We start from the raw sequence: 24,301 nt of genomic DNA, 5'->3' as shown, positions 1-24,301 counted from the left end.
GATTTGAAAACAACAGAAGAAGATGGCAGCTATAGAACAAACCCGAATAGAGTTTATGCACTGAGAGAAGAGATTCAAAGCTCAAAAGTAAGGAAGAAAGTATGTGGAAGCAGCGACCTCGAAATGCATGGCTTAAGGAAGGTGACAGCAATACTCGTTACTTTCATTGTCGGGCAAATCAACGGAATCGTAACAACTTCATTGTTGGGTTGGAGGATGGTGAAGGTGTGTGGGTGGAGGATAAAGCACGCATGGGTGGCATTATAGAAGAGTATTTCCAAACTATCTATACCACTTCAAATCCTTCAAGTTTCAATGATATTCTTAATGGAATCCAACCTGCCATGATCGAGAAGGTAGCTGTGATGCTTGCCTGAGACTTCCATGCTAATGAGGTTTAGATTGCTCTCAATCAAATGGCACCCCTTACTGCCCCAGGGCCCGAAGGTATGTCCCCTATTTTCTATAAATCTTTTTGGCATATTATGGGTCATGATGTAACGTCCGTTGTACTTAATGCTCTTAATACTGGTGTGGTGCCGGAATTTCTTAACTCTACATTTATTTCCCTGATTCCAAAAATAAAACACCCCAAAAAAGTCTCTGATTATCGACCCATTAGTCTTTGCAATGTTGTTTACAAACTAATCTCTAAGGTGTTGGTGAACCAGCTGAAAAAATTCCTAGCAAGTACTATTCCTGAATCTCAAAGTGCATTCTTATTTGGTCGTCTTATTTCAAACAGTGTACTCATGGCTTTTGAAACTCTTCATTATCTAAAGTAAAAAACAAAAGGGAAGGTGGGCCATATGGCGCTCAAGCTTGATATGAGCAAAGCATATAACAAGGTGGAATGAGAATTTTTGGAGAAAACCATGCAGCATCTTGGGCTTGGGGAGAGGTTGGTTAGTCTCCTGATGTCATGTATAAGATTTGTCTCATATTTTGTTATTCTGAACGGGCAACCTGTATGCCATATCAAACCTAGTCGTGGTCTACGTCAAGGTGACCCATTGTCGCCTTACCTCTTCCTAATGTGTGCAATGGGGTTGCAAAGTTTATTGAATAAGGCTGAATCGAAGGGGCATATCCAAGGGGTGGCCATTTGTAGAAACGACCCAAAAGTACCACATTTATTATTTGTAGATGATAGTGTATTATTTTGCCATGCAAAAGAAGAAGAATGCTAGAAAATCCTTGATATTTTGGCTATCTATGAGAGAGGCTCAGGGCAGAAGATAAACCGTGATAAAACTAATGTTTTCTTTAGCACCAATACCTCCCATGATGTGCAGGTTCGGATACAACAGATTTTAGGTGTTCCATCTATTCGTCACTTTGGAAAATATTTGGGTTTGCCGGCACTATTGGGTTTGCCGGCACTTGTGGGTAAAGCGAAGAAACAAAGTTTCATCTACATTAAAGAAAGGGTATGGAGAAAACTCCAAGGGTGGAAAGAAAAACTTTTGTCTCAGGTAGTTAGGGAAGTTTTGATCAAATCCGCAATCTAGGTGATTCCAACGTATACTATGAGTTGCTTCAAACTCCCTAAAGGGCTTATTAAGGAATTGGAAGTCTTGATTCATAAATTTTGGTGGGCCTATAATGGTGAGAACAGGAAAACTCATTGGGTAAAATGGGAGTGTTTATGTGAAGCTAAGGAGGTAGATGGGATGGGTTCAAAGAAATTGAGAAGTTCAATGAGGCTTTGTTGGCGAAACAAGTATGGCGTATAATCAACAATCCTGATTCCCTATGCCACTGTGTCTTTAAGGCAAGATTTTTCCCGGAGTGTTTTATTTTAGAGGCACAAGATTCAATTACGGGGTCCTATGCGTGGAAGAGTATCATCAGTGTTAGGAATGTGATTCGAAAAGGTATGGTATGGCGCATAGGAACAAGGGATGCGGTGCGGATTAAGGAGGATAAGTGGCTGCCTGGCCAAGCAAACAGAGCAGTCATCTCTCCCCTCTCCCCTCTCCCAAGTTGCTGCGGATTCGAAAGTCAGTGTCCTGATTGATCAAGACAGAGCCATGTGGAAATCTAAGTTGGTACAACAACATTTTTTACCCCATGAAGCTGAAATTATCATAGGTATTCCTCTGAGCATTCGATGCCCTGTAGATCGCATTATTTGGGCTCATACACGTTCTGGTATGTTTACTACTAGCAGTTCATATAAGTTGCTTGTCTCTTATGAATCTATGTCTAATGCAGGCAGCTCAAATCCAAAAGTTCAGAGAAAATTCTGGAAGAGCATATGGCAGCTTCGGGTTCCCCATATAATTAAACATTTTTTTTGGAGAGCTTGCAACAATGCTTTGCCAACTATGGTGAATCTCCACTGGCGCCACATTGTCTCAACTGTCAATAGCAAACTGTGCAATGATCACCCAAAAGATACATTACATGCTGTCTAGTTTTGTAAGGATACTATTGGAGTGTGGACCTCTCTAGAATGGTTCCACTAATCGGTTCCATCTCCACCTGCATGTTTTAGTGACTTGCTCCTCGGGTTTTTGTATTGCTGAGATGAGTTTCAAGCTGAGATCTTTGTAATTGCAGTTTGGTTGATATGGAATAGGAGCAACGCCTTTCATTTTGGCCGACCTACCCTTCCAGTGTCCAGCATTTGCAGTAAAGCAGGTAGGATTTTGCAAGAATTTCTTCCAGCCCAGAATGAGGAACCAGCACCACCCCGGCTACCCCTGATGCAGCAGTGGCATCCCCCTGATTCCCAATGCTACAAGGTGAATTTTGATGCCACGGTGTTTTGTTCTTCAAGTAGGGCAGGTATAGGTATTATTGCTCGTGATAGTGAAGGTGTTGCATTGGGAGCTCTGTCTTCGTCCATCCCTCTATCTTCAGTTTGTAGCTTTCTCTCATGTTAGTCGTATTTGTAATTCTGGTGCTGATGCTCTAGCTAATAAAGCAAAATCAGTGGTTGGGAATTGGGTTTGGTTAGGTGATATGCCAGCTGATATTGCCCTGCTTGTGTATCGTGACATTCATTAAGTTTTGTTTTGGAATAAAGTCCTAGGCTTTTTGGTCTAGTTTCTCAAACAAAAACAAAAACAAAAACGAAAACAAAAAAACAAAAAAAAGCCTTTAGTAATCCCTCTTTTTGTTAATAGAACATATTTTTCAGCAAAAAAGAAAAGAAAAAAAGCACAATATACATTGGAAAAGATCCACAATAAGACGACCACTATTAGTAAATTAAAAAATTAGAAGCATTAACAATATATGGGGTATGCATTTAACCTATAACTATTTCCATGAATTTGATCCAACTTGACAATTTATTTATTTATTATTTATGGGTTGATGGATTGATCTTCAACTTGAGTAGCTCCACCCATGACCCAGCTCACGCTATTAATTTAAATGGGAAATTACAATAAACCCACCTATAATTTGGCCCGTTTTCACTTTGCCTACATTTAGTTTAAAACTTAACACTTTACCCACCTGTGCTTAGCTCTATTTGGTCTCCGTTTCCTACCTCTATTAAAATTATAAGTAAATAAGTTTTTTTGCTTATATTTTAGATCTCTCTCCTTCAAAAACATAAAAATAATAAAAATATAGAAAGAAACAAGATTAAACAGGGAATTTGTAAAGAAACTAAATAGATAGTGAATATTCAAAATAGTATATAAAACATCTTGAACGTTTAGACCCCTAATTTATAAATTACCAATTCAAGTTTATTATCAAACAATTAATGTACGAAACATGAACATAAGCATATAACAGAATTGATAAGCAATCTAAACCAAATAAAATCACATTCACAGCAGAAATTAAATGACAAAGATTAAGGGAAGAGAAATACAAACACATAGACAACACAACGATGTGTTATCGAAGAGGAAACCGAAGCTCTCGGCGTAAAACCTCTCCGCCGCCCTCCAAGCAGTAAATAATCCACCAAAGAATGTAGTTGGGATACATGAACAGCAGAAGACCCTCCAAGCCTAATCTACCCAGTGTACCTAAGCCCTCTAAGCTCCTACTCCAACGAGGTTACGCCGAACCTATTTTTTCTTTAGCTTACCGGATTCCGCTATAACCCATAGCATCAACCAATATGAATTGGTTCCTTCCGAACTGCTTCCCAAAGTACCAAAAAGCCTTTTCACAGATATAGGTAAGGTGAGAATAGGATTTAATTAAAGAACCTCTCAAGGATGTAACAATGGAGAGGGTGAGAGTTGAGAAATTTGAAGAGTCACTATGTAAAGATTGTGGATGAGTCAATCTTGTTTTTCTCTAGGATTTCTCTCTCAAGATTCTCTTTGGAAGCTCTCAATATTTCGTGGGTATAAGGGGTATTTATACTAGAGTGAGAAAGGAATGCGAAGAGTCAGTTTTTCCATAACAGAGTGAACTGATGACTTGGCCTCGTGACTTGATTGAGTCGCGAGTCCAAGCCACGAGCTAACTAAATGGCCAGTCTGGACTTTTTGTCCTGTAGTGCTATAGCTGGTATGACGGTTCAGCTTCTCTGCATGCTTTACTTGTGTGCATCTTCTGGCGGCTTGCAAGCCGCGAGCCACCCGCAAGATTCAACTGCGAGTCTCTGCTTCACTGCACAATCTTGAGCATTTCTTCACACTCTTTCACACACTACCCTTACATGATTCCCACCTAAATACAGGGTTACTAATTGCTAAATTACAAGCAAATTTGGCACGGAATAAAACCAACAAGATGGTTGATTAAATTCAACCTTACAGATAGAGCTGGATATCAATTTTCATATGCTTCATCCTCTCACAAGCTCCCATCTCTCTCTCTCTCTCTCTCTCTCTCTCTTCACTGCATGTCAAAATTTGAAAAAAAATATACCTGAGAAATTTGAGTATTACAGACCTGTTTCTTCAATCCAATATTTCTAGATTTTCCCACCTTGAAGTTTGAAGTTTGTTGGCTGCAATATGTTGGAAAGGGTCAAGATTTCTGCACAGAGGCTTCAGAGGCTCTATCAATGACTAGATACACACGTGGTTGTTAGCACTGGTTCTTTCATTTCCAAGTCTGAGCTTGTATCAAAAGTCCTTCACATGCCCATGCTGAGAGTGGATAGCCATGCCTAGCCAATTATTAAAATGATGTACCGCGTTGGCCGGTGTTTGTAATCTCTATACTATTGTTCAATAAAATTCTATCTTTTACTGTCAAAAAAAAAAAAAAGGTTGAGGGAATTTCTAGTAATGTCAAATCAATGAAAATTTTTGAGCTTAATAATCATGTCTCAGGTATGTCAACTAATGCAAGTTTATCAATTTCACCCAGTTATTTCTTTAATTTCTTTATTTTTACAAATTCACCTTTTGTTTTCTAACCTTTTTATAAAGGTTGCATTTAATCTTGAAGAATTGAACGATAAAATCAGCCTTTTGTATTGAACGATACTTACTTTTATTTTGTTTTGTGGAGCAGTCTCATAAATCAGAAAACTTGGTTACACTGGAGATATCAATTTGGGCCATTATACCATTTTCTACTATGGCAAAGAGATCTTCCAAACAGTAACCCAAGCTCTTTCAAAAAATTCAAACCTTAACCTTTTGATTCGTGTTATGTTGTATTTTGGTGGTAAAAGTTGTTTTTTAACGGAAAAAACCAAAGGTGGGTAACAAAGACCAAACAGAGCTAAACAAAGGTGGGTAAAATATTAAGTTTTAAACCACGGGTAGACAAAGTGAAAACTAACCAAACTACAGGTGGGTTTACTGTAATTTTCCCTAATTTAAAAAACATATGTATTTTAACCATATTATTTTGAATTTTCAGACTCATTTTGAATTATTTTGTTTGGTATTTTGAAACTTAGTTTTAAGAAATTGGAATATTAGACTAAACCGTATAAATTATAATAATTTATTGATTAATGCCTAAATATTGAATAACCCCATTTTTTATCAGGTTTGACAAAATGGCTCCAAATCGATGATTCAACCCAACCTAATTCCTACAGGTTGGATTGGATTGGTGTTTAGATTTCTCACAGGTTAAGTTGGGTTAAAAAAATTTCAATCCGAAAAAGTCACGTGATTGAAAATACCCAATCCAACCTGATCCATGAATAATATAAGGGTCCGGTTAATGTGTGCCCTAAGGGCACATATTAAGTTTTCTATTTTTGAAAACATTTTTTCGGGAATTGAAAAAGCTGTTATTACTTTTTCAATTCTCGAGAAATTTTTTTCCAAAAATGGAAATTAATATGTGCCCTTAGGGCACACATTAGTAAAATCCATAATATAAATGTAGAGAATGATTTGGATGTCAAAGTTAGCTGGCATCATGACTAACATATTTGCATTAAAACAGCTGGCAACCTGGTAAGAATCGAAAAAATTAAGCACATTGTTATTGTTTGGATTTATGCACACTGGTGTTCTTTGAACAGTTGATTTATTTTCTTTTCTTGTGGGTATTGCATTCTTTTATTATGGTGAGAGAAATCCTAGAATAAGGAATTAATATTTAACACAATACAAAACGCCTTAATTCCAGCTTCTTCTTAATGCCAAGTTGCCAACTTCATCTTCATCTTCTTCTTCTCCCACTTTTGAATGAAAAGCAGTTTCAAATTTCCATAATATAACTATTTACACGAATGCTCTTCGCCATGTAGTTTAAAATTTTCAAGCGAGTACTTATGAGATACTTATTTCTTTTACTGGATTAATCCAAAATAGTATGTACACTAAAATAAATCAAAACAAATCCACCAATTTCCACTGAGAACTGAACCACAAATGCTAAGACAACCCAAGATTAATCAAAGAAATCAACTCGTTTGGTAATGTTATTTTAGTAATGTTGTATGTATTTTTTGGAAATATGTGTGGGTGAAAAAGTATATGAAAATACGTGTAATGTTATTTAAACACTAAAAACTGTTATTTAAACTTACCAACCAAACAGCCCCAAGAAATCAAAGCATCTCCCATCCTCAAGAGAAGCCTCAAAGCCCAATTTAATGGACCTGATTGATAGCAAGTTTTAAAAATAGTTTTTAATTTTTTAAAAAAAATAAAAATAAAAAACAGAAAACAATTGCTAAATGATCGTTTGATTGTCCTCTGTCTAATGAAACATTGGCTTGAAATGAATGGTGCTCTTCTTATGGAAACACCATTGTTGGTCATTTTCGTTGTTACAAATTACAGGACAATTTCTATACATATTACATCCTACAAATGTTCTCATTGTCTTGAACTTATTTCATTAGTAGCCCAACCAAATTTTAAAAACAGTCCCGAATTCTAAAACCTATCTATTAATAAAAATTCTTTGTCCCAATATGTACACTTCATTCTATACTTCACTAATTATAGCCCATCAAACTAAGAATTTTAATTGACACATCCTAATATTTTTAATAAAAATATCCAAATTTAAAATCTCTCTTCCCCAATGTTATAAAAAATATATATATAATTTATCACACATCAAGGAAAAAAAAAATACGAATGACTGAAAGACAGAAAAGAATTATATTTATTTGCCTTTCACACTGGCGGCTATAAAGTAGATGTAGTAATACTTTAGAGTTTAGAAGCTTCGGAAAGACTAAATATGTAACGTACCATCAACCACCCAAAAGCTGATGATGTCTTTTTCTTCTTCCCTTTTATGATTGGTCCTAGGTTTTTTTTTTTATCACAGCTCGTGCTCTAATCTTAGGCTGTGTTTGGTTAGAGGAAAGAGAAGGAAAGGGATGGCAAGAGAAGAGAAAAGTATAAGGGAAGACAAATGAAAAGTAAAGAGAAAAGAAAATATGTGTTTGAATGTAAAGGAAAAAAGAAATGAAAGAAACAGAATATATTTTACACTTATATCATTTTAATTTATAAAGAAATAAGGATATACATGTAATTTCATACAAAAAGTCAAAACTTTTTAAAGGTATAAGTAGGAGTGGCAATTCCTATTCATGTGTCAAGTTTGTGTCGTGTTGTCTCATGAGTATTCGACTATATGAGTCATGAGTCATCCCTAACCTAATATGTTTATTAAACAGATTAAAAATCTTCAACCCTAACACAACATATTTATTAAATGGATTAGTGGTGTTGACCCATTTGTCAGATTTTATTAAAGCGAAAAAAAAATTATAAATTTTAGTATTAACCCAATTAATTTGAACTATGAAAAACCAAACAAATATATTTTTTAATATAAAATTTAGAACTAGTGAGTAACTGCATCACAAATAAGCATTCAAAGGTAAAACATATCTCAATATCACAAATAATAAATCACAATATGTCAAAAAAAAAAAAAAAAAGACCACAATAACTAATAAGTTTATATACCTATGGTTTTGAAGGGAATATTAGTAAAATGACATTTAGTTAAATGAGTCAGATGGGTCAAACGGGTTCTGTGAGTTAGACTCGAACACAATAATTTTATTAATTAAGTCAATCGTGTCAACGTGAATGTGACACTAATCCATTAAACTTCAACCCATTACTTGCTAACTTCGTTTCGTGTCATGAGTCGTGTCAAATTTTTCTACCTCTAAGTATAAGAGTAATTTTATGGACATGCATGGAAAGTTAAAAGTAAAAAATCGGTGGTACCAATAGAAATCGTTTCTCCCCACATTTTATTTCTCCCCTCCATTCACTTCTAATCAAACAAGAGTAATGCTACAGCCACCACAAACTGTTAACGTGACCAACTTCTTATTAGTTTTCACCTAAGCTTATTATTAATATTACTTTTTTATTTACCAATAACCACTCACCACATCAGTAATTTGTAAAAAAAATTTATAAAAAAATTTGTATCTCTAGCATTATTTTATCAAACAAATGACAATGGATACTTACTCTTTCATTCTCTCCCCACCCCACCCCCACACCACCCCCCCCCCCCCCCCCCCCCAAAAAAAAAAAAAAAAAAAAAAAAACCAAACATAGCCTAAAAATCTCTATTCACCTAATATACGCGTTCACATGCGCTTGCCACTAATGACAATCTCTAAACAAATTTGATGCAATCCCACTCCATCGCATAAATGCCTTCATATTCCTAATAACAAAAGTGAAAGGTAAATTGAATTTCTAGTTTAAGATAAACCAGAGGAAAATCATACGGGTGTAGGATTATATGTGAGCTTCCATTTTTAATGAAGTAGATAACCCAATTAATTAGGGGTTTCTAAAATTCAAAGATGCCCATCTATAATTTAATATATCTTCGACATGATTATTGAGAATGGAGATAGAATTAGTAAATAGCAATTTGATTAGGTAATAATTGTCAATATATGCATTAAGGAGAATTTCCTTTTTGAATGTCACCTAAGGAAGGTGGAATATCAAAACCTTTTTTTTTCTTTAGGAAATGTTATACCAAACACTTAAAAGGCTCTAATTATTGCTATATACATACATAACCTAACCCAGTTAAATCAAAGTCTTAGTGTGAGTGTCCCAATCAATATAGGGTGGACTAGTGGTTGATTAAAAAATCTTGTGGAAATATTAAATATATGTGTGTGTATATATATATATATATATATATAGTTCAATTAATATATGTTCTTAGAGTACATATTAACCACTTATTTTAGAAAAAATTTTATGGAAAATTGAAAAGGCTGACAAAAAAATTTATCACTTTTTCATTTTCTTATAAAAAGTTTTTTAAAATAATTTATTAATGTATGTTCTAAAGATACATATTAGTAAAACTCATATATATATTTGAAAAAAAATTGAAGATAAGCAATGGCAAACCAAACCCAAAAAATTCCTACATGCACAAAAGAAACAAAGAATATAGGAATGCCCAAAATCCTTAATCCACAAGTATAGACCAAAGACTCGTTCAAAGCATACAAATATAGTAGGACCCTCAAGAAATATACAAGTTTACCCTGGAGAAACCACTCTTCCCATTAACAAATGGAAAGGGCAATTTAGACCTTTGACCATTATCCGCGTTCTATACACGGCGCTAAATGCTGGCGCGGTGAAATTTCCCAAGTCAAAAAGTCCAACCTCTTTTTTGAATAATAAGAGCAATGTTGAGGATACACGCTAGTACATTTGACAAATTTTACCAAGTTGAGAAAAAAAAAGAAAGAAAATTGGATGATTGATTCTAGGAATATACCCTTTATTACAAAGGCTATTTTCATATCAATTCATTATCCTACGCGGTAAATGGGTTGGCACGTATTAATAATTTAATGGATCTAATGCTCTATACACTGGACCAAGTCGACTCTTTGGCAAACTATGATTGATTATATGTTATTTTTACATTTATTATTACTTTTTTTTATCATTTATAGCATGCCACATCAAAATTGTGACAATATGCAGTGAATTTAGGCTGATTCCTTAACCAATTGTAATTGATTATTTGCCATTTTGATATTAATTTATTATTTTTTTTCTGCTGTTTATAGTATGTCACGTCAAAGTTGTGACAATATATACGGAACCCAAGTCGGCTCCTTAACCAATTGTAATTGATATTTTGTCATTTTTACATTGATCTGTAACTTTTCTTTTCACCATTTCTACCATGCCGCGTAGAAAGGTGACAAAGTTGCGGCACAAAAATGCATAAAGCTTTTTTTTTTTTTCCATTGCTGTGTGCGCAGTAGATTCACTTTGCACTGTTTTAAACGGTAATTTTCAGACAAAAAAACACGTGTGAATCTGCGACCTTTATATGCCAAGGCATAGATTTTGAAATTTAGACACGCAGAGTGGACTAGTTGTAGTTTCTCCCCAGCTTCTTTCTCTCTGTTCCTTATCTTCTCCAAAGACCCTTTTGGCTACTGATCCGAGAAACAAAGAAAGAGTCAGAGATGACAAAGACAACGCAGAGAATGAAAGCATTGATGGGCTTTATCTTTCTGGTTTTGTTTGCAACTTTCCCAGCCTGTTTCTCACAAGACAGTCAGTTTGCCCATGTTTTGACAAAGTCAACCAGTAATCGCTTTGGCTCCTCAGCTATTTTTCCAGTCCAGGGCAATGTTTATCCTCTTGGGTATGGCTTTATTTATTTATTTATTATATTGCATTAATTAGTTTTTTTTTTGGGGGGGTCTTAAATGGATTCTCTAAATGTTGAGTTTAACCTTAAGGATCAAAACTTTAAGAAAGTTTGTGTTTTTAGCTTCCAATCGATCTTTTAGAAATCCATTGGAACTATTTTTTTTTTTTTTTTCAAATAATGCTGTTGATGTTATTTTTTTTTTTCTCTTACAATTTTGGGAATTATTATTTCTTGCATTATCTAATTTTTTTGTTCTAATTTTGGTTTTTCTTGTTTCTTGAATGGTGTCTGTTTGTTTTAATTTTTGGGTGTGTTTAATTTTTGTTGACTTAATTGAGTGTTTAGTATATTCCTTATATGGAGTTTTTTGGGTACTCACAAGTTACAACTTCTTGAAGAATTGCTGGGCCCATTGTTTCATAAGTTATTACTCTGCAACCTTCTTTCATCTGGGTCTCCTTTTGATCATTTTGCTAAAATTTTAGGTCCCTTGTTCTATTTTAGATTCCTGGGTGTTTTTGGGATTTGTTTAATCTGTTGAATATATATGCACATAATCATTAAGATTTTCGTACACTTCTGTTTTGAATGACTTCATTTTAATGATTTTTAATCTCTCGGAAACCACAAGAGTCAAAACCCATGTTTCTTATAAATTTTTCTATTTTTTTTTTTTAAATTTTCCTTACATTTTGTTTCCCTGATTATATGATCACTATTCTATTGACTAAATTTTTTGACCATTTGCCTTAAATTGCAATCTAGATTTGATTTTATGTTTGTGTTTTTGTATACCTGTTGAGTGTTAACCAATGATTACTAAAAAGTAAAAACTCGATGAATTTTTCTTGTTCTTTCAATCTGACAGGTACTACTCTGTGCACCTTAAAATAGGCAATCCACCCAAGGTTTATGACCTTGATATTGATACTGGGAGTGACTTCACTTGGGTCCAATGTGATGCACCTTGTACTGGTTGCACTAAGGTTAATCTTTGCTTTGATTACATGAAAAATTCGATAATTAGTTCTAATAATGTCCAACCTTAGTAACTAAGGTGTTTGTGTGTCTACATGTTCTTGTGCAGCCCCGAGATCTTCTTTATAAACCCAAGCAAAACAACCTTGTCAATTGTGTGGACCCTGTATGTGCTGCCATGCACTTGCCGGGAAAACCGAAGTGCAAGGATCCGAAAGAGCAATGTGATTATCAGGTCAACTATGCAGATCAGGGTTCTTCTTTAGGTGTGATCATCAAGGACAACTTTCCCCTTCGACTTTTTAATGGCTCCAATATTGCCCCCCGTTTGGCCTTTGGGTGAGTATCAGTTTCTCTTCATCAAAGTGAGCAACCATTGAAATTTCAATTAGGTGATAGTTTTGAACATGATGTAAATCCTAAATGTTTTGTTTTCCATTTATATTGAAATGAAAGTTGACCAGATTTTTGCATGGCTTGATCAGCTTGAAGTGAAAATTTTGACATGTTTTCCTAGTTCCAAGTTTTAGGTTGAATTATGATAAGTTGTTCATCTATTGAGATTGATAGAGTGTCTGCTATTTTCAAATATCTTCATGGGATGCAAATCGATTGATCCATTAAAAGAGATCAGCAAACAACCATATAAGTGAGAATCTTTTACCTTTTACAGGATTAATAGGATCAAATGATTGATATATTTGAACAGAGAAAAACATTGACTGTTCGAGTTAAAATATGCCTTTTGTTTGTGGAAAAAGTATTAGACTTCAAAATTCGGCATTGTTATCTTCTATGTAAGTCCTTAATGTACTAAATAGTTATGAAAACCGATTTCTACATGTAAAATGAGTGACACCCTATCAATCTCAATGAGGTGATTATCTATGATAACTTACCCTTGAGATCAATGTTTGTTACTACATGTAACTACATTTATGGTTCCTCTTTGTTGCAGGTGTGGATATAACCAAAAATATTCTGGGTCACACTCTCCACCATCAACAGCTGGAGTCCTAGGCCTTGGAAATGGCAAAGTAAACATAGTGTCACAATTGCGTAACATAGGCATAACAAAGAATGTGTTAGGCCACTGTTTAAGCGGGCGAGGGGGAGGGTTTTTATTTTTTGGAGATGATTATGTCCCTTCTTCTGGAATCGTATGGACACCAATTACAAGCAATCCAACGGAGTATGCTTCTTCAAAGTTCTATATCCTTTCATCTCACAATAATAGTTCACAAAATAGCAGTATTTTAATTAAAAAAAATAAACCTAACAATTTATTGAAATAAATGTCATAACAAACTTTTGTCTATTGTGGTAGAGGAAGTAGCATATTTTGTGCAATGCATATAATATCTTGTCACTTTCAAACAACTTATGCTAGATGTTCTGTTTTCAGCAAACACTATTCATCAGGACCTGCTGAACTTGTTTTTGGTGGAACATCTACTGGTGTAAAGGGCCTCACTATGATCTTTGATAGTGGAAGTTCTTACACTTACTTCAATTCCCAAGCTTACCAAGCTACAGTCAATCTGGTGAGATGCTAAACACGCAGATCATTCTTCTGCAAGTTCAAACTTATATGCAAAACCTCAAAACCTGACCATTAACCCATGTCTCAGATAAAAAAGGATTTAAATGGAAAGCCATTAAAAGATGCTGCTGAGGACAAATCACTATCAATATGCTGGAAAGGCAAAAAGCCTTTCAAATCTGTTGGTGATGTCAAGAACTACTTCAAGCCTTTAGTACTGAGCTTTACAAATGCCAAGAATGTTCAGCTGCAACTATCACCTGAAGCTTATCTAATTGTTACTGTAAGCACATCTGCAAATCCTACATTTTTTTTTTTGTTGCAAATCCTACAATTTTTTTTTTACTGCAATAAGAACAGCGAACAAAGAAAAATCTTATGAAACATGCATAACAATCACTTCCCTTTCAGAGACATGGAAATGTGTGCTTGGGAATTTTAAACGGCCATGAAGTTGGACTCGGAAATCTTAACTTAATTGGAGGTAATCCCCGGAAATCAAAAACCTTCTGTTACACACACCCAGTGCAATTTCCACTAATTTACTTTCTTCTTGTTCAGACATTTCTATGCAAGATAAAATGGTGGTTTATGATAACGAGAAGCGTCAGATTGGATGGGCTCCTGCAAATTGCGACAGGCTTCCTAAGTCCTGAACCATTCTCTTGTAATTGACTTCCATTACTATAATTCTACTGAGCTTTCACAGAGGGTTTTTTTTTTTTTTTTCCTCATGTACATTGACAGCATTGATCGTGATTATAATGAAGGTTTTTCTGGACCTCATGCAGCCAACTTGGATGGCTTAGTAGAGAATTATCTTGCATTTTTTGCTTCGTGAGAAGATCAATAAGCCTAGCCCAAAAGGTTCCAAAACAGAAGTAAGGCAAAAGTAGCATCAGGACATGGTATATGTGTTAGGCAAAGGGTTTACAATAGTTCTTTTTCTTTTATATCACCTACAGGGTAGGAAATGTAGAAGGGTATGTCCCATACATAAAACTATTAATATGAAGTTTATGTTACAAAAGAAATGCATGTTATAACAATCTGTGATCCATCTCTGCTGCTTGTCACCCATGAGAACTTCAATTAAGAGAAAAATGCATCTCCATTGGTGCTTGTATAAATGAGTTGCGAAAGTTGACTCGATTTCATCTGTACAAAATACATTATGCCCGCTTAATACCTGCAGGATTTGCAACATCAAAATTCATCAGATTAAGTATACAAATCTAAAATAATAGTTAATCTTTTACAAAAGGTCTTCCTCAAAAGGGAGACAGAATGCATTAGAACTTGAAAAGATTTTCAACTATAAGTACACTAAAGTACATTCTTCAATTTCCTCATGACATTGTGACATGAGGTCACGCAAGAAACTCTTCAAAATTAAACATCTTACTAATGAGACTGAACTTGAATAGATAGCCTACTGATTACCTAGAGACCAATGCAATTTCCAGAAGTACTTAGTTGCAATTCTAAATGCATATAGACCAAGGATACCGCCCATTAACAAGAAGTTGAGTTCCTCAATACAAAACAGGTGTGAAACAACGTATAGGATTTATTTGTAAAGATAAAAGTTGAGCATCTCTGATTGCCTATCTAACTTAAGTGGAGATGTCAAGCAAGTACCGTGGATCGGTCCCAAATCACATAGAAATAGCACAGTGAAATTTCTTGGCAATCATATCTGACTCATTCTTGCTTAGAATGATAAAATAAGATACCCTGCATTCTTTAATTTCCTTAATTACAGTCAATTCAGGAACTTGCAATTATTGAGGTCTGATTTAGTCAAGAGCCTTGTGGTTCAGTGACCTTGTCAAGTTCTTTCCATGTAGAGAACTGAGTTCAAAAACCCCTCCCCGCTTGTTTTAAGCACCAAGAATAAATAAATAAAATCTGCCCTTAGCCTTCACCAGCTCAGTGAGAAGTGAATGCATCATGTGGATGCACTTTGGGAGAAAATATTTAAGAAAAAAAGGTATAATGTGCGACAGAGGGAGGTGCAGTTTGAAATACACTGAATTTCAAAACTGCATGAGAAACGGGTTCGCCTTCATCTGCGATCAACAATTAACTCCGTGCTGTAAATAAGTGCTGCTTTTGTATTTGGTCTTTAACAGTTCATTGGGCTTGTGAACTACACAATGAAAGAAAAAATGATCTCGTCTTTCGTTCCCTTATACCACATTAAAGACTGTACTAGCTGAATTAGTTGACCACCTACAACAAGTGCTTTTTTCATTCTATAAATGGTCACTTAGTTCCCTGTAGTTCGTTAAATGCAAAACACAACAATTTCTTGTGATGAGATTTAGTTGGTTTAAAATATACCATTAGATATTTCCATCTTTGAGGTTCGGCAAGTAAACCTTTGGTCAACACTTGGACATTACCAGAAAAGGATTGCTCAGACTATCCTGCCTCAGCGGTCTAGTCAATGTCCATTTCTGCATCCATAATGACCATATAAGGATCAACTATGAAGTAACTGATTTAACCGAATGTCATCTCCTGTAACTTGTATTCGGTAATACATGACAAGGAATCTGTATCCAACAAATACTATGCAGATAAAAGTACATCTTTTTCAGTAATAACCTACTTTAGTATAAGAACCAACTTTTTTTATTTTACATACTTTTCAAAACACCTCACATTATATTATCTATTTTATACTACATTTTATTAAAATATTAATTTTTCTTAATCTTTTTTATTATTTCTCTTTCTTCACACACAACAACCACCGTACTTTCTTTCTTCATCCTCGAAATACGTAAAAAATACGTAAAGAAATAATAAAAAACTAAATGCAAAAAATGAATAGTGCAGTGTAAATTTACACGGTTATTATAGCAATCTTGTATTTTTACACAACTTTGCATGGTCTGATGTGGGTGAATATTGGACTTGGTTGGCTAAAATGTGGTAATATACATGCATTGATGCGAGTGCTCTAACATTACATCAGAAAGAGGCATCAAACTACAAATTCAAGGTTGTGGATTCTTTCACTGACAAGTCTAGATTCATATATTGTGGGGGAAATGAAGTAAACTCACTCATGGGCAGATTGGCAAATGCCATTATACAGCATATAAACAGACATAATCTTCCATTAGTTTAGATTTATGAGCCAACAAAAACATACTTAGCTAGATAAAATGAAATGGAATTTGAATATTTCTACTTCCTCTAAAAATATATAATAGTTTACATCTCAGCATGGTGTTTTGAGTAGTAGACATATGAGGAAAAGAATGCTCAAGAAGGAAACTCATTCTATGGTTCATCTTGAATGTCCATTCCTTTCCTATATGGAATATGTTGACAGCAATATCATTTCTTCCCCATAATTTCACAATAAATTATTCACCATAAATGCATTATACTCAATGCCAGTTCCGGAAGAATTTTAGATCAAGACTAACCTTAAAGATGAGAAACTCCATGTGTGGGAGAGCCCATTATGGGTTGATCTAAAGACACTATAAGCCATGGTTTGTACACTGCATAGAGTAAAATAAGTAAAATCAGTCCATTTTATAATAAAGATTTATGTAATGAAAAGAGAAAAACTCAAATATACAGTAAGCCTTCAAGCTACTCCTAAAAATTACAATCTATATTTCTCAAAAGGACAAGGAAGGATAGACAATACATAGAGAACTGCTTTATGACATGTAAGGGACGTTAAACATCTTCAAGCGTCCAATTATTCCTCCCTCTCCAGATTTTCCAAATAAAAGAAAAACAATTCTGACTTTTTTTTTTTTAATATGAGATTCTGGCCTTTTTTCTTCATAAACAAAAAATTAAAAAATTAAAAAAAAATCTTACATAATTTAAGACTAGCACAAATTGAAATCTCCAAACATAGGAAGGAAAAAAGAACTCAGTAATTCATACTAGTCAATTGCTAGTCAACTAAATACTAAATAACTACACTTCTACATTCCTAGATATTTTTATTTTTATTTTTATTCTTTTGATAGGTAGATAGTGGTGGAGGGTGAGGTGAGGTTCAAACAACAAACATAAGGGCACTACAAAGGATGCTATTACCACAGGGTTATCATTTGAACCCCTACGTTTCATGAAAATTACAGTTTAACACCCAAATTTCAGTTAATAAAGAGGCCCTAAATATAGAAAACAAATGCTATGCCTAAATTGTAGGATTCACTAAACTTTCTTGGTGCCTCTAATTGGCTATGTTGGTGGCAGTCTGCATTTTTCATAGATTTTAAAGAAACTATTCAAAGCACAAAGGTGTCTAACTACATGATAGGTCCTCTAAAGAGAGAAATATAAGAAAAAAGAAAAACCCTGAATATAGATGCCTAACGTAGCCAAGCCCCAAAAGGATGGAAACAACGAACTGGTGAACAGCTATCCAGCCAAAGAGAACTTCCAAATAAACATATGGTTATGATTAGGGCAATAAATGAAGTGAGATGCTTATGAACAACTCGGGCTCACTTTGGGAAAAACCTTATTTATGCTCATGTATTTAGCAAATGAGCCAAGCACAAGCTTAGGTTTAAATTCAACTATTAAACGAACCAAGCTCAAACATAATAATGTGTTCATAAACAAGCTCATGAATGTAAGACTTAATTTAAGTATATATAATACTATTCGTTTTTTTTTACATATATTAAAATACACTTACATAGGCTTGAGATTAAAAGGTATAAGCTCGTAAACAAGTCCATAAGCAGTGCCGACTTAACACTAAATGCAATTGATGCAATCACCTAAGGCCCCAGGTATAAAAAATGCCCCAAATTTTAATTTAATTAAGCCAAAATATTAGCCAATAAATAAAATAATATTTTTTATCAATTGAAAAACAAGAAAAAAGAGAGATAAAAATGCTACTTTCACAAAAATTTTCACAACACTTTTACAACAAATCCTAAGTAACAGGTAGTTACAGGCTGTTATAAATGACAAAAAAATAATTTCAGTGATGGGTTTTATTTTGAATGTAGCACTTCTCCAAAAAAAAAAAAAAATTCACAACATTTTTTACAATAGTTGAGTTGACAAATTTTTACTAATTCTCACCTAGGTCCACCACTAACATTACTCTTTTACTTACCACTATCATTTTATCACATCAACAAGTATGAAAAGTTTTGTCAAATTTTTTATGTCTATAGACTTTCTATTAAAAAAAAAAAAATTCTACATAGTTCATGTTAATTAGTAATAATTTTGCATCTAAAACAAGATAATAAAGTTTCAACAATATTTAATTTTTTAAAGTCACATTTAAATAAATAAAAGGCCTCAATTTCATTTTTCGCCTTAAGCCCCCAAATGTATCAAGCCGCCCATGTTCATAAGATATCAAATTATTATTGAAAGCAATGATCAGGTTTATGGATCTTCACTACTCCACCAAGATTAAGAGGGATGTTGAAGACCAGTTGTAATGGTCCCTACTAAGAGGGGTTTATTTAAGCTACCAAAACTTACGGGCTACCAAACAAACACTAAATCCTTCTATAGAATTATTTTTTATGGAGGCGTCATATCATTTCCCTGGAAGAGCATATGAAGGGTCAAAGTTCCACTTAAGGTCGCCTTTTAATATGGATTGCTGCCCTGGGTAAGATTCTCACAATTGCTAAACTTCACCGCCGTAAGGTCTATGTGATCAAGTGATGTTGCATGTGTAAGAAGGCTAGAGAGATGGTTGACCATCTTTTCCTCAATTGTGATTATGCCAGTGAACTATGGTCATTGGCTTTTTTACAGTGGGTTATGCCTCATCAAATCCTTGAAGTGTTGGTATGTAAGAGAAGAATTGTTGGTATGTAAGAGAAGAATTGTTAGATGGGGTGTTGGTGTTGTTTGGTGTGGAATACCATTGTGTGGTGTTGTTTGGTGTGCAATTCCCTTGTGTCTTCTGTGGATGGTATGGAGGGAGCACAATCGTAGAGCATTTGAAGATTTAGGGCGGCATTCAACGGGATCGAAACTATTACTTATGTGTCCTTTGCATGAGTGGATGGTTGTATCTAACCATTCATCTTCTACATTGCTTGCTTTCATTGATAGTTATTCATTTTCTGGACTCTGTTGCTCACTTGGTATATTTCTTGTGCACCAAGGGGCTCATTTTTATTTGACAAAATTTTATTAATAATATAAAAAATTATTATTTGTAATTTACTAATAATATAGTCTATTTCGTATTAAAAGTTATATGTTATTTTTAACAATACAAGGTTGGTTAATCTAATTTTCATAAGTTCATAAACCAAAACCATTCTATCTAATTAACTCAAATAATATAATTCAACTATAATCTAATTATTAATTATTAGTATAGATTTTTGAAGAGATAAAGAATTTTAGTAAATAACTTCCATAACAAGATCATCACTATATAACTTTTACCAATTTAATGATTAGAATATGTCATAAATTTTCAAAATCTCCACACAAATTCTGGAAATTTTGAGGAAAGAAACTCTGAGAACTGTACATTGTCAGACCTCATATGTACACCATCCAAGCTAAGCAAAAAGCGACTCCAAATACTTATCCATTAACAACATAAAATGTTAATCAATGAAATCCAGCTGAGAGAGAGAGTAATTAAGGCAAGCCACGAAGAGGTAAATTAGTAAATTCAAACAAGCTAGTGAGAAAGAAAGAAAATAAAGCAATCACCTTTGCATGGCAAATCTTTGTTATAGCTTCAACATGAAGGTTCTGCAGTTCTTCAAGAGCAGTAACATCCAAACCAGCAACATCTTCACCCTGATATGATACATTGGAATTAAATTTCACAGGTGATATTACTTGATAAGCATTTCAATTGCACTGACCAAGTTGAAGATTTTAGATGAAATGCAACAAAGCTAGATCCTTTATCAACTTTGCAATTTACAAATTCTATGATGCATTTAATTTCTAAGTGCAGCCATAGAGAAGACTATTGAACAGACCATGAAATAAATGGATAGATATATAACCTAAATCATGTAGCAAACATACATGTTTGTCATCAAATGTTTGTATTGTTGCGCAGATTTATGCCATTGAAGTTATGAATAATAGCCCTCTAGTGCAGCAGCAGGCAAAAGATAATCTTCATCACTAACATTTAACCACTGAATTTGAAATGCAAACTATGAGATTCATAACCAGAGACATTTAGGCAATAGACTGTGTAACACCCCAAACCCATACCAAGGATTTAGATGCATGACCTATTTTATAAATATTCAACATTTGCTATGATGGAAACATAGCATAATTAAATATCCACAAATAAGAATTAAACCATCATATCTTTCTTATAAAATCCATCAAACTAAAACTTTAACCATAAAGTCTCCAAATACAATCCCAAATAGTTTCAAGAATGCTAAGCTCACTATACCAATAAAACATAATAACAGTCCATCAACTAATATAGCTCCAAAAGATGTCTTCAATCTATGGCTCCAATGATCTACCACCAAAAGAGATTCCACTACTCTAATCTAAAAGGGTGGAGAAAGGGAGGTGAGCTAGAGGCTCAATAAGAGACTACATAACATGAGGATGTCTTTCAAAATAAAACAATAGTATCATTGACAAAATATAATCTTTACAAAACATTTACAAATAGTTTTAACAGTAATATAGTATATTTTATAAAACTGTTAGAAAGAAAACATTTAACTATAACACTGTAATCAATAAGACACTAAATAGGTAGAAACAATATAATATAGTAATATATAATTTTTCCACTTATAAAGGTCAATAACAATAAAACAATAGTTTGATATGGAAAACATTAAACATTAGCCAAACAAAGACATAAATTGCTAAACACTCGGTGGGTGATTCCCGTGGGAAACAATAACAGTAACCTCAAAGAGGCAACATTGGCTCCAAAGAGCAAACGATAACACTGCACCACACCACAATAACACTACTTCGGCCGAAAACCAACACCTAACCCTGTGTTGGCAAAGGTTGCAAATTGTCTAGCTGACTGTTTGAAAACATTCTTACTTTATTACAATATTGTCAATACCAATCATATATCATATAATAAATACTTTCTCAAAAAAAAAAAAAGTTTTAAGTCATTCTTAACATATACAGTTTCAAAATAACCCACAAGCAATAATGAAATTCAGGTATGTATAAAGCATTGACAATGGTATAAGTTTTTGGAAACTTCACTTTTGTAAATATGTATAAATATAAATATACACGTCTTGAGAGACGTCATGACCTTAATTCTACTTACCTCTAGTTGCTAAACCAAGCTTCACTTCAATTGTCCGGAACAATGTTAACTAGAACCTAATTAAGGATAAAATAACTCAATAAAGACAGGTTTCGAATAACCAAAAAGTCCTCTTATAAAACTTTTCCTTAGCCACAGTGAAGATTTCGCAATATTAAATCTAACATAGCTTTCTAATATCCATCATGTCTATACCATATTGTATATAATTGTAGTGTAATCCCTAATACTACAATCTGCTATTCCTATATATATACCATTGAACACCACCTATGAATGTCTATATAGGCTTAACTTATAAAGAATGGTGATACTACTCCACATATATATTAGCATCTCTTTCAAAATCAATAAACTAATGTACGTTTATTTAGATACTTCCATGATAGCCTATTTTCCCTTGAATATATCAATATAATTTCTAAGACTTCCATGCGACTATGAGATGATGAATCCTAAGTCAAAGATGTGTTTAATGATTCCAATAAAGCACGTATAGTTAAATGTTTACCTCAGTACAATATGAACTTGCTGGCTGCTCTAGTAGTATCACGTTATTCTATTCTTTTCAATGTAGAGAAACCCTAATTCTCTGCTCTTAAACCTTTACACGCTAAGCACTTACTTCTTCTCTTTTTCTTTTTTCTTTATATATATATATACCTCCAAAAGTCTAGGAAGACCAATCCCGCTCTAATTAGTACTCTTAAATAAATTCAGCTTTACACTTTAAGACCCACTAAAACTTAAATAAGCTTCCAAGACTTTATTTCCAATTAAACTCAAATTAAGGTTGTTTAGATAGGCTAGAACTCTAAAAGATTCCAATAACACTTAAACTCCTAATCCAAATAGGTTTTAATCTCTTATCCCTTTCCTTAACTGATAAGGAGATTACTCCTAATCCAAATAGGTTTTAATCTCTTATCATTTTCCTTAACTGATAAGAAGACTAAAAGTTTAATATGAATAATCCACAAAATAACTCTCCATGTTACATCTTCTTTTATTTATTTTCTTTGTAGTGATCATAATATAAAATAATATCACCTTCAAAATAAATTAAATAATTCATCAATTTCACTCTAGAAGCAATTAAATTAAATTTAAATGAGGTCGGTGTTACACAGACCCCACACTAAAAATAGGTTTCCATTTGTAAAATATGGCGGATGCAATGGATATCCTCTCAAAACTGGACAGAATCAATATAAGTGCAATGTGTTTCAAATCCAGGCACATTTTCATTTTTCTTTTTTTAAAAGGCATTAAACACAGTTCAAGAGAGAAGGGGGAGGGGGGTGGGGGAAGCAATTTGAATTAAATAAATAAAACATAAAAAATAAAAATAAAAAAACAAGACAAGAATTCAATCTCTAAATCCAGTATAGAACAAAGTTAATATTCTATGATTTAAAAATTGTACATAGCAGGAGACAGCGAGGGTCCAATTCCTTTCTGGAATGATTAAGGAATAATGTCAAACCTTGGGTATATGCTTGGAGACAAAAGAAGAAATAGAGTTATGCAGTTCTATTTATTCTGGTCTAGCCACAAGAGTCAACCAACCAGCAAACAATTACATATGATTGAGAAATTACTAATTAATACAAAATTTATAAGTTCAACCTACATTAAGGCTGCACATAGTGTGTAACATGTTCAAAAGTTTGGTCTGTAACATGCATACCTTCAACCTGGAAACAAGGCTCTCCAGTTCTTTGCATCTTCTCCTTTCTTTCAGATAGCTAGCTCTTGATTCTTCTAATGTACTCATCTTATCCATGTTTTCATATACTTCATCTTCTTCAAACATTTTATTTGAGAGACCATTAGATTGAAGATATCCATTCCTAACTCTGGTTTGTGATATATTTAATGCATGCAACCCTTCAGATGAAATGTCATCAGCATTAGTGCCAGACATCCTTAACTTTGCAACAAGCACCCACATATTGGCAAGTTCATTTTCCAAATCTTCTTCATGCTGTTTAGCTTCATCAAGTCTTGTTCGTAGCTCAACTTCTATTTGATCTTTCTCAGATAGTTTGGTTTCCAGCACAGCTTCTCTCTGATATCTTGCATTAAGTTCCTTCTGCAACTCTTCAACCAAAACTCCATCGTCTGGCTTTCTATGGCGCCCATCAGGTCGAGCATGTTTTAAATCATAAGAAACAGACCTCTGACAACAGATAGATCTGCAATGAGCCTCTCTTGTGGCAGCCAGGTCACCAGTCAGCTTTGCATTATCGTAAGACAGCTTAGTTACTTCTTCAGCCAAGTTTCGGAGTTCAATTGCTGCAGCCCCAGCCAACTCTTTTGCATATGAAGCTTCTTCTGCCAGCTTTTGAGTCTGAATTTCAAGCCCATCCTTTTCTTCAATCAATCTCACTTTCTCTTGCTTCAAATTCTCTATCTCAGCAGCCTAAGTAAGATAAAATAATTAAAGT

At 33.9% G+C, this 24,301-nt stretch overlaps 2 protein-coding genes across 6 annotated transcripts in view; one reads left to right on the top strand and one right to left on the bottom strand.

Annotated features, from left to right (window-relative positions):
• The first annotated feature begins 10,729 nt into the window (after positions 1–10,729).
• LOC115962177 (aspartic proteinase Asp1-like) lies at positions 10,730–14,463 on the top strand. 3 transcript variants are annotated; one of them, XM_031081068.1, is made up of 9 exons: positions 10,730–11,037; positions 11,915–12,032; positions 12,134–12,363; positions 12,983–13,216; positions 13,430–13,568; positions 13,656–13,850; positions 13,979–14,051; positions 14,129–14,234; positions 14,359–14,463. In XM_031081068.1, exons 1-8 carry the CDS (start codon positions 10,856–10,858, stop codon positions 14,221–14,223), a joined length of 1,266 nt encoding a protein of 421 aa, XP_030936928.1. In that variant the 5' UTR covers positions 10,730–10,855; the 3' UTR covers positions 14,224–14,234; positions 14,359–14,463. The 3 variants fall into 3 exon arrangements, with proteins under 3 accessions (XP_030936928.1, XP_030936927.1, XP_030936926.1); XM_031081067.1 differs by having other exon boundaries at positions 14,338–14,463; XM_031081066.1 differs by having other exon boundaries at positions 14,129–14,443.
• LOC115962176 (kinesin-like protein KIN-7C, mitochondrial) overlaps positions 14,354–24,301 on the bottom strand; it is a 35,738-nt gene continuing 25,790 nt past the window's right edge. The window contains exons 23-27 of one of the 3 annotated variants that reach the window (XM_031081065.1): positions 23,542–24,276; positions 20,273–20,362; positions 17,014–17,091; positions 15,914–16,029; positions 14,354–14,756 (exon numbers count right to left, since the gene is read on the bottom strand). In XM_031081065.1, coding sequence (XP_030936925.1) covers positions 17,071–17,091; positions 20,273–20,362; positions 23,542–24,276 — 846 coding nt within the window. In that variant the 3' untranslated portion in view covers positions 14,354–14,756; positions 15,914–16,029; positions 17,014–17,070. The remainder of the gene's footprint in view (positions 14,757–15,913; positions 16,030–17,013; positions 17,092–20,272; positions 20,363–23,541; positions 24,277–24,301) is intronic. The other 2 variants (XM_031081061.1, XM_031081062.1) reach the window with 2 other exon arrangements.

The sequence above is a fragment of the Quercus lobata genome, chromosome 9 (genome assembly GCF_001633185.2).
Source record: "Quercus lobata isolate SW786 chromosome 9, ValleyOak3.0 Primary Assembly, whole genome shotgun sequence".
NCBI classification, from domain to species: Eukaryota; Viridiplantae; Streptophyta; class Magnoliopsida; order Fagales; family Fagaceae; genus Quercus; species Quercus lobata.
This window is presented reverse-complemented; position numbering and strand designations above follow the sequence as displayed.